This window comes from Athene cunicularia, unplaced genomic scaffold, assembly GCF_003259725.1.
Source record: "Athene cunicularia isolate RWA unplaced genomic scaffold, athCun1 SCF_144, whole genome shotgun sequence".
NCBI lineage: Eukaryota > Metazoa > Chordata > Aves > Strigiformes > Strigidae > Athene > Athene cunicularia.
In genome coordinates, this window is record NW_020799205.1 from 7,039 (window position 1) to 16,404 (window position 9,366).

The following is a 9,366-nucleotide window of genomic DNA, read 5'->3' on the forward strand; positions in this document are numbered from 1 at the left end:
GGCGGGACCCGGCCCCCCCCCGGGTTTGCCAGCCCCGAGCGAGGGCGCGGACACGGGGCCGGGTTTGGGCTTTGGCTCCGGGAAGGCAGCGCGGTACCCTGGGGGCTCTGGGATTTGTGTGCTGGGACCAAAGGCTCCTGCGCTGGGGTCGGGGGAGTAGAGGGGTACCTCTGGGACGTGGGTCGCCCCCTGGCCCCAGCGCTGGTGGGCAACAGTGCTTCTTGTGCCCACACCTTGGCGTGGATGGTGCTGCTTGGTGGCTCAGGTGAGTGAGATGCGTTTCATTCTGTGCAGAAATGGGGTTGCCGCAAAGCTCAGAGTTCGCTCAGTCATTGGAAGAAACTTTATAGGAGCAACTTCATCTCCCGCCTGTTCAAGGGGGTCAGAGAGTTTTATTCAGATGCATTAGCAGGTGTTAGCAGATACTGCTTCTCTTTCTTCCATCGGCAGTTTGTTTCATGTTGTTTAACTGCTCTGCGTCTCTCAAGCAGGTGTTGGCATGAACAGAATTCGGATCCACGTTCTGCCATCGAGCCGAGGACGCCTTACTCCCGTGCCGCGGCCGCAGGAGCCTCTGTCATGTGCCTTCACCCACCGCCAGTGCTCCCAGCCGCGCCTGGAGGGGCAGGAGTTTTGTATTAAGCACATTCTGGAAGACAGGAGTGCCCCGTTCAAGCAGTGCAGCTACGTTTCAACGAAGAACGGAAAGCGGTGTCCCAATGCTGCGCCCAAGCCAGAGAAGAAGGATGGGTGAGTATCTCTCTTCTCTGGTTCTGCGCCATATAGAATTAAAACAGGGAGGAAAAGGTCCTTACGTTACCTCAGACAAGTGGCTCCCTCTTTCTGAAGAACTTTTAAGCTAGAAAAAAGCTCTGTGAGCGCTGGACACTGTGGAGTCATCTTGGTCCCACGAGACTGTCGGGCTGCTGCCCTCTGCCATCAGAAGGTGGCTGCAGTGATCCAGGTCCTTTGTAAGAGCCACACGCACACCCCCACGGTGCTGTACCTCTGCTCAGCCCAGCAAATTGAACTTGCCTGTGGGTATTTAACTTGCCTGTGGCTAATCCTCAGCTCAGACATGGAGCTGATGACCTGGTTGTGCTGCTCGTTCTCTGATGCATATAAAACATTCTGACTGCTGCGGATGGAAGGACCTAGAACAGTTATCGACGTTCAGTAAGGATGTCAGCAGAGCACAGTTTCCCTTTACGGGAGCATCGACCCACGTTTCATTCTCAGGGCTTACAGGGGTGAGGACACTGGTAGTCTTCATTCTGCCCTTGGTCCCTCTCCGATAAAAAGGATCCGTCCGACGTGGGCCAGAGTGCTTTGCGTGGAAACTGAGAGTCCAGTGTGAATGTTTGGAAGCAGAAGAGCTCGCCTCAGTGGGTTTAAGTATAAAGCTCTTTTCTCTGCCTGCTGCCGTGCTGTGTGGCTGCTGGGTCCGGTGCCAGAGGTGGCATTTGAGCAGCAGTGTGTGGTCTGTGAGCCACCTGGGGCTCTGCGGCATTTCCGAGCCGTACCTGCAGCCAGCGGCTCGCTCTGTGAGAGAGCTGTGGAGGGGATGTGCTTTCCAGGTGTCAGGGAACATTTCTCACTGTATTGCTTGTTCATTTTGCTGGCTGAGGGCTTGTAGTTGTAACGAGCTTGTGATTTATTCCTGCAGCGTGTCGTTCTGTGCGGAGCATGCCCGTAGGAACACGCTGGCGCTCCAAGCTCAGATGAAGAAGTCCAATCCCGGGCCTGTAAGCGAGACTCTGCTTTGCCAGCTTAGCTCTTATGCCAAGTCAGAGCTGGGCTCCCAGACTGCGGAGAGCAGCCGCAGCGAAGCCAGTCGGATTCTGGGTAAGAATTAAAAGCATAAAACTGCTGAGAGAGGACCTGGAGTTCTCAGTTTTGTGTGGAAACGCCAAGAATATCACTTCTTAAATCCAGTGGGGAAAAAAGATCCCAGGGGTCTGGGGGTAAAAGATTGTTTTCTGCAAACCCTGGTGTGTCTTGTTTGTCGCTGACTGTAGAAGAGTCGCACTGCCAGACCAAAAACCCTGCGGGTTTGCTTCCCTTGCACTCACCGAGTAGAAACCTTCACTAGCTTCCCTCTTTGCTGGTTTAGTCTCTAGTGGTGCCTGTCAAACACTGGCTCAGTGCTGAGCTTCCCACCTTGCTGGGTCGCTCGGTGGGGCCAGCCCCGGTGTATCGTGGTTCCGAGGTGGGCAGGAGCGTCGCTCTGCAGGAGCCGGGTGTTTTGGTTGTGCAGAGTCAGTGGCTTTCCTGCTGTTCCATGTCCCTTCCTCATACCGTGCTGGGGAGGAACAGCCTCTTGGCAAAAGGCAGAGCTGCTTCACCTCCACGCTCCTGGGGACTCTTGGTGTCCTGTTGCTGAGGGCAACTTGTCTTTTCAGATGAGGACAGCTGGAGCGATGGCGAGCAGGACCCTGTCACGGTGGACCAGACGTGGCGAGGGGACCCGGACAGCGAGGCTGACAGCATTGACAGTGACCAGGAGGATCCCTTGAAGTAAGTTGGGTTCTGCCAGCTGCTTACACACGTGTAGCGTGCAGAGCGTTCTGAGCTCAGAATCCCAGAGTCATGGAGGTTGGAAAAGCCCTTGAAGCTCCTCCATCCCAACCACGACCCTCCCCCTGACCCTTCCCTGCTCCCCCAGATCCCTCAGCGCTGGCTCAGCCCGACTCTTCAACCCCTCCAGGGATCCCGGGGACTCCCCCCTGCCCTGGGCAGCCCGTTCCAACGCCCAACAGCCCCTTCTGCACAGAAATCCTTCCTCAGAGCCAGCCTGACCCTGCCCTGGGCAGCTCCAGGCCATTCCCTCGGGGCCTGGCGCTGGCTCCTTGGCTCAGTGTGTTGCCCAAGGAGAGGGTGGTTGTGTTAAAGAGCTGATAATCTTCATGGTGTTGCAGTTGGACTTTGTGCTTTGGTGAGGTGCTGGGTGTGAACGCTCGCCAGCCCTAGAGCTGGTGGTGGTGGTTCTGGGAAGTATTTGATAGTCATCCTTTTTCAGTGTGGTCTGTTGAGCAGCAGTCTCTGGGTGATCTTTCAACTTTAAAAAAAAACCCATAAATTCAGTATTTCTGCTCATCACCCATCGATCTATGTATAATCCAGCCCTGCTCTGCCTGTGTTTCTGGTAATGACTGTGTCATTTGGTTGGGAGAACAGCCCCGAGGGACCCTTTAAAACTTCACCCTGTCTGTGTGGGTGTTTTTCAGGCACGCTGGCGTGTACACAGCCGAGGAGGTGGCTTTGATCATGCGAGAGAAGCTGATCCGCCTGCAGTCCCTCTACATTGACCAGTTCAAACGACTCCAGCACCTTCTGAAGGAGAAGAAGCGCCGATACCTGCACAGCCGCAAGGGAGAGCACGAAGCCATAGGCAAGTGCTGATCCAGGTAGTCACTGAGCTGTGTTCCTCTGGCTGAGGGCACAGCGCTTCTCTCAAACACATGCAGGACTGTATTAAAAAAAAAATACGGAAAAAGGGAGGTTTTTTGCCCTTTGTAGAAGCAGATTTCAGAGTAGTGCTGTCTCAGTGAGGGTGAAAATTACTGTAGGACTGAAACCCAGTTAGAGGAGATATTTCTGTGTCTGGCCTCATGCCCGGAGATTGGTATCGTTTGGGTTAGAAAGGTTGCCGGATTTCTTTGCTCTTCAAAGTTTGCAGTGTTGTCAGGAAATGAGACTACAAAGTTAACTCCGAGACAAAAGTTCTTTTTTTGTATGGGATTTCCTGTTTTTGGTTTTATAAACAAAAAATTTATTCATCTGTGAGGTCCTGTCTGTATCGGCAGAAGTTTCGGTGGTTACACCAGTACTGCTGTAATGCCACATTCCTCCGTAGCACAGATGCAACTTTCCCTTGCAGAAGCACTTCTGCCTCCGTTGGAATTCTCTCGGAGGCAGCAGTTCGTCGCTGAGCAGAGGCAGAACCGGGTTGTATAACTGGTTGCAAGTGTCGCAGTGTAAAGAATTCTTTCTCTAGCATAGTCTTATAATAGCTCATCCTGGAAAATGGTATAATACAGCTCGGTCCCAAGTAAAAATAACTGGAAGTTTCGTACATAACAATTTTGTAGAACTCTTTTTAGCAAACCAGTAATAGAAAAGCAGATCCTGAGCGTTGCCCTGTAATTACAGCTTGGGAGTGCTTACGGGAAGCTTCCAGAACTTGCACAGGAGCTGCTGAAAGTTGACAAAACTTCTGTTCTGCCTGCAGAAATCACAATAGACTCCTGACTAGCCAAATTATTTTAACAGATATTTTAAAAAATAACTCTGTTGGCCCAAAGTGCTCCTCGTGTGCACAGAGAATTTGGGATCAAATTTAGGATGGAATCTGCTTTGTCATAATCTTGTGTAACTGCAAGATGGGCTTCCTGTTTATACGTGCAGCTCTCGTTGCTCACTTGCTCTCTGGGTCATTAGTCAGCTGTTGGAGCTTTCGACAGCTGATTTTGGCTTTCGGTACCAAAAAAAATAAAGGGATGTGTCAGGTGGGGGTGGTATTTTCTGACCCCTGCCTCGCTCCCTGCAGGCAGCAGCCTCCTGACGGGCCCGGAGGGGCTGATGGCCAAGGAACGTGAGAACCTGAAGCGCCTGAAGTGCCTGCGTCGGTACCGGCAGCGCTACGGCGTGGAGGCCCTGCTCCACCGGCAGCTGAAGGAGCGCAGGATGCTGGCGACCGACGGCGCCGCCCAGCAGGTGCGTCCAGCCCTCGGGAGCTACGGCAGAGCTGGGTCTCTCCTCTCCTCCCTTCCTGGGAGCGATCCCAGGCCGGGTCTGCTCTGGCCCTGCCAGCTGGTCCCTTTCTGCAAGGGCATCAAGGTCTGGTCCTGGCCAGCGCCCTCAGAATCCACATTGGGTGAAACATTGGGGGGTGCCTGGAGATGTTTTAAACAGGCGCCAAAACCTCAGAAGTTCGAGTGTATGGCTCGAGGGAGGGCTCAGAACGAGGCGGCCTGAATTTCATCGCTGCCAAAAGGTGTGGAAAACACTCCTCGTGGTGGTGAAATCCAGACTCCTAAAATCCAGACTCCTAAACCTGTGGGGACCAAAAGGCAGGCCCCTTGCATCACACGTGATACAGAATTTGAGGCTGTATGCAGCCATTTTCTTTGTAACTGTTTTAAAATTCACAGTGCTCCGTTAGCTGACTTCTGAAAGCTGAAAGATAAATCTGAGAAACCTCATTTTTGAGACATACTTCTGAGGTGAAGTTGTTCCTCTTGAATTCGAGCTGTGCCTTCATATCTCAGCTCTGTTTAATAAAAACTTGAAGGAGAAGGACATAATGAGGAGCTAGGCTGTGCTGGAGTGGAGCTGCCAGTCGGGACTTGGCGTGGTTTGAAAGCAGGACGCGGGCGTTGTGTGGCCGAGGGGGTTTCTCTGGAGCAGAGCTGGATGATGCTGAGCTCCTCTCTTGGCCTTGCAGGCGCACACCACCCGCTCCAGCCAGAGGTGCTTGGCCTTCGTCGACGACGTCCGATGCTCCAACCAGTCCCTCCCGATGACCAGGCACTGCCTTACGCGTATCCTTTGATCTGCCTGTGCTGCCTTGGGCTGCGCTTCTCCCTTTTCTGGTGGTTTGGACTGTGTCTGATCCTCCCTTTTTATTTTTTTTTTTCCCCCTCCTTTTTGGCCCTAAATCAAGGCCATCGGTTTGCTGTAGCCGTTGGTTTCAAAAAGGAGCCCAGAGGAAACGTCTCCCGGTCTGTTGGCGCTCCTGTCCCCGTGGAACGGCCAATTCGTGTGGGAGTGACAAAAGGTTGGGCTCAGCCTCTGCCCAGGGAGGTCCCTCTGCAGCCTCCCTGTGGCCCGTGGCCCATCCCGAGCATCCCAACGGGGTGGCCGGTCCGATTGGAAGCGACGAGGGAACCTCCCGGAGCCTGAGGGGAGCCCGAGCTAGTCCTGGTGGTGCGAGGGAGGGTGGAAGCGGGTCTGCTCTCCGCCTGGGTGCCAGCAGCTGTCCTGAGCAGGGTCTGTGAGCTCTCGGTACGAGTCCCGCTGCGAGGGTTGTGTGTGGGAAGGGCTGGCTGGCTGCTTAAGCGTGTGCTCACTGATTTTTTTGGGGAGGATCCGAATGAGGGAGTAGTTCCTGGCCTGTTTGGGGCTGCTGTGGACCAGCTCCAGTCTGCTCTGACCCCTTAAAAGGTTCACACATGTGTGTGAACACCCTCGAGCTGTTATTGCCCAAAACAGCCTCGGCTTTTTGAGAGTCAGCACTGAAATTTCCACTGGGATCCCCCCCAGCTCAGAGATCACCACCCCAACGTGGGATCCAGGAACCGAGCGTCGCCCCGGGTGCGTCTCTGTCTAAGTGGGATTGGGTGGATGTGTCCGGGAGCAGGTTTGGATCGTGGCGGAGCTGTGTTAGCAGCTGTTTGCTGGTGTGAGTCAGGAGAAGCTCCGGCGCTGGGTCCCCGAGCAGAGCGAGCAGCCAGGGGGAGGATGAGCTCTTCGTTTTGTTTTGTTACTGAACTTGGCAGACTCGGCTCCAGCTATGTGTAGGGAGCAGCCTGGGGAGCAGGAAGCCGCCTTTGTTTCTCCCTAGTGACCATATACTTCAAAATAAAGACAGGGTAAATACCTACAAAACGGTTCGAGCAAGTTGCTGTTTGCAGCTGGCTCGCTTTGAGCAGGGCAGGCCGAGAAGGGAGTGGAAAAAGCGAGGTTTGATTTCCTTACGTCTGAGCTGTCAGCTGACTTTCACTGACACAAACAAGATTTTACTTTGGTTAGCCCTGCTGAGCCGATAACATCTGCAGTCTCTCGGCTTTGTGCATTGTCGGGAGGCTCTTGGGCTTTGTTTGCTTTTCAGGAGCTGGATTGTTTCTGACAATGCATTAAAGGGACCGAACCCAGCTGGGCTGTTGTGCTCCAGGTGGAGCGTGTGATTTTGTCATCTTGGCAATCCCTGCTTTTTGGCTACCAATAAAGTCAGCGCTTGATCTGGGAGTCGTTCAGAGATAAAAATCTGGCTCCCCCACCCTGCTGTTCATACAGAGACACTTCCCTTGCCACATCTGCCCTCGAGTGTCTCGGAGATCTGGCTGCTCTGGGCTGGGCTGCCAGCAGGGATTTACGGGCTCCCCCCGACCTGTGGGGCGGCCGCATTGGCTGCAGGGAGGAGAGAAGGATCGGTCCGAAACCTAAAGGGCTCACGGGCTAAACTCTGCACCTTTTGCTAATTCACGTGGGTTTGGAAGTTTGGGGTTTGTGGTTTTTGTTTTTTTTCCTCACCCGCACTGCGCTGAGTGAAGACGAAAGTCGCTTGAACCCCGCAAATACCAGCGACGTCTGGATGGTTATTTGGGTGGTTCTGACCTGAAAGACTCGATCCGCACCTGAAATCTGCATTGGCCCCAGCCCCAGATTGTCACCCACATGGAGATCGTTGCCTCACAGCTCCCTTGGTGACACAATTCTTGTCCCTTCTAGCAGGAAGGAGAAACTTCAGCTCTGTCAGTGAAACGTTGCGGCCTCCGCGGTGGGTCCGGCTGCAGCTCTGGGAAGAGGACGGGATTTGGGCTGTAGCTCCTCTTTGCTGGTGATGGCTCTGCAGGCGCGATGCCGTCGGAGCAGAGTTTCTGTTTGTGATTAAAGGCAGGAAATCCCATTTACACCTCTGGCAGGAATAGGTTTTCCATTGGGAAGGAAAATGCACTGGGAAGATAGAAATACCGGAACTAAACTCCTGGCTGTGGAAAAAGCATTGTGTGTGCTCGTATCTCCTCTGCGCGTTAGATCTCGAGGCTTGTGCAGATGCCTTTTAAATGGATGCCTTGCAAATAAAAGCAAGCCCGTGCGTTTGTAATCTCTTCCATCTGAGGATCTGCGGGTGCCTCGCAGGGAGCCAGTGACATCTCCCAGCCCCCGCTGGGAGGCCGCTGCTCTCGTCCCCGTTTTCCATCGGGCGAGTAACGTCCCCCACGTTGCTCGTGGAGTCTGGACTCGACCTTGGAGAGACAGATGGGGGTTTTAAGGCTGTTTGCTGGAGGGTGTGTGGGGAGCGTTTCTGCCTCTGGATGTTTGTGTGTGTCCGTAGCTCATCCGCTGTGCAGGTTTGGGTTGGTTAGTCTGGAGAAGAGGAGGCTGAGGGGAGACCTGGCCCTCAGCAACTCCCTGCCAGGAGGGGGCAGAGAGGGGGGATGAGTCTCTGGAGCCAAGGCCCCAGCGCCAGGCCCCGAGGGAATGGCCTCAAGCTGCCCAGGGCAGGGTCAGGCTGGCTCTGAGGAAGGATTTCTGTGCAGAAGGGGCTGTTGAGCGTTGGAATGGGCTGCCCAGGGCAGGGGGGAGTCCCCGGGATCCCTGGGGGGGTTGAAGAGTCGGGCTGAGCCAGCGCTGAGGGGTCTGGGGGAGTTGGGGGCGGTCAGGGTGAGGTTCGTGGTCAGGCTGGAGGAGCTTGAAGGGCTTTTCCAACCTCCATGATTCTGTCATGTTTCCCTTGACCGCGTCTCCCCAGACATCTGTCAGGACGCCAATCAGACTCTCTTCAAACCGTGTCAGGGCTCCGAGGAAGTGCCCTGCAACAAGCCAGTTCCCGTGAGCCTCTCCGAGGATCCCTGCTGCCCGCTCCACCTCCGCCTGCCTCCGCAGATGTACGTACCCGAGCAGGTTCTGGCCGTCCCCGAGGAGCTGGAAGCTGCCCCCACAGACCTCTACTTGAGCGCTGCTGAGCTCCAGCCCACGGAGAGTTTGCCCCTGGAGTTCAGCGATGTAAGTTGTGCAGCGTGCTTTGGGCCGAGCCGGGCAAGAAGGTGCCCTGTGGAAAAACTTTCCCCAATATTTCTCTCGTCATTCCGGGCCGTGAAATTGCTCTGAAATACTCAGGGAGGGAAGGGGGCTGCCGTGCAGCTGACCCACCGCGTTGTGTGGAGCATGGATGGACGTCGTGTAAAGCGCTGCCTCCCCAGCAGAAATAACGTAGAATTATTTTTATTCTTGCTGGTTTGGGGAAGAAGCGTCACTTGAAGGATGTGCAAGAGGTTCGGGAGATGTTTTTTTTTTCTGTAGAGTTGGTGAGTGCTCCTTTAGGAGGGCTGTGCTCATCGAATTTAATATTCAGGGGCTCTTTAAAGCAGATTTTTCTCCCCCACCCTCTTCTCTCCCATGAGGAATCCATGAGGATTTTAATCCCGGATTATTCTGATGTCCTCCATGTATGTTAAACCCACTTGCTTAAAATCCTCTGGAATTTGTTTAAACAACAACAACAAAAAAAAAAAAACGGCAGTCATTCGGAGCTGCTCCTCTGAACGGGGTGTCCCTTGCTCTGGTATTTGGATGCCCCCGAGATTCCTGAGCGTGGCCATCGGGAGGCGAATCTCGTGGCCGCTCCAGCGTTTGCTGGCG

General features: G+C 54.3%; 1 protein-coding gene and 1 non-coding gene across 2 annotated transcripts; both read left to right on the top strand.

The window, feature by feature from the left end:
- The first annotated feature begins 103 nt into the window (after window positions 1–103).
- On the top strand, window positions 104–9,221 carry KANSL2 (KAT8 regulatory NSL complex subunit 2). The gene is made up of 8 exons (XM_026867097.1): window positions 104–265; window positions 492–750; window positions 1,667–1,845; window positions 2,403–2,517; window positions 3,228–3,391; window positions 4,550–4,716; window positions 5,447–5,543; window positions 8,477–9,221. Exons 1-8 carry the CDS (start codon window positions 244–246, stop codon window positions 8,833–8,835), a joined length of 1,362 nt encoding a protein of 453 aa, XP_026722898.1. The 5' UTR covers window positions 104–243; the 3' UTR covers window positions 8,836–9,221.
- Window positions 5,650–5,778, top strand: LOC113490577. The gene has a single exon (XR_003400264.1). It is a non-coding gene; the product is annotated as a small nucleolar RNA SNORA2/SNORA34 family (small nucleolar RNA).
- Window positions 9,222–9,366: the final 145 nt, after the last annotated feature.

Excerpts from the sequence above, each read along its gene's own strand:
- KANSL2 (XM_026867097.1), top strand. The coding sequence starts at position 244 with ATGGTGCTGCTTGGTGGCTCAG. Across the intron at positions 266-491 it reads GGTGCTGCTTGGTGGCTCAG|GTGTTGGCATGAACAGAATT; the intron begins GTGAGTGAGATG and ends TCTCTCAAGCAG. Across the intron at positions 4,717-5,446 it reads CCGACGGCGCCGCCCAGCAG|GCGCACACCACCCGCTCCAG; the intron begins GTGCGTCCAGCC and ends TTGGCCTTGCAG.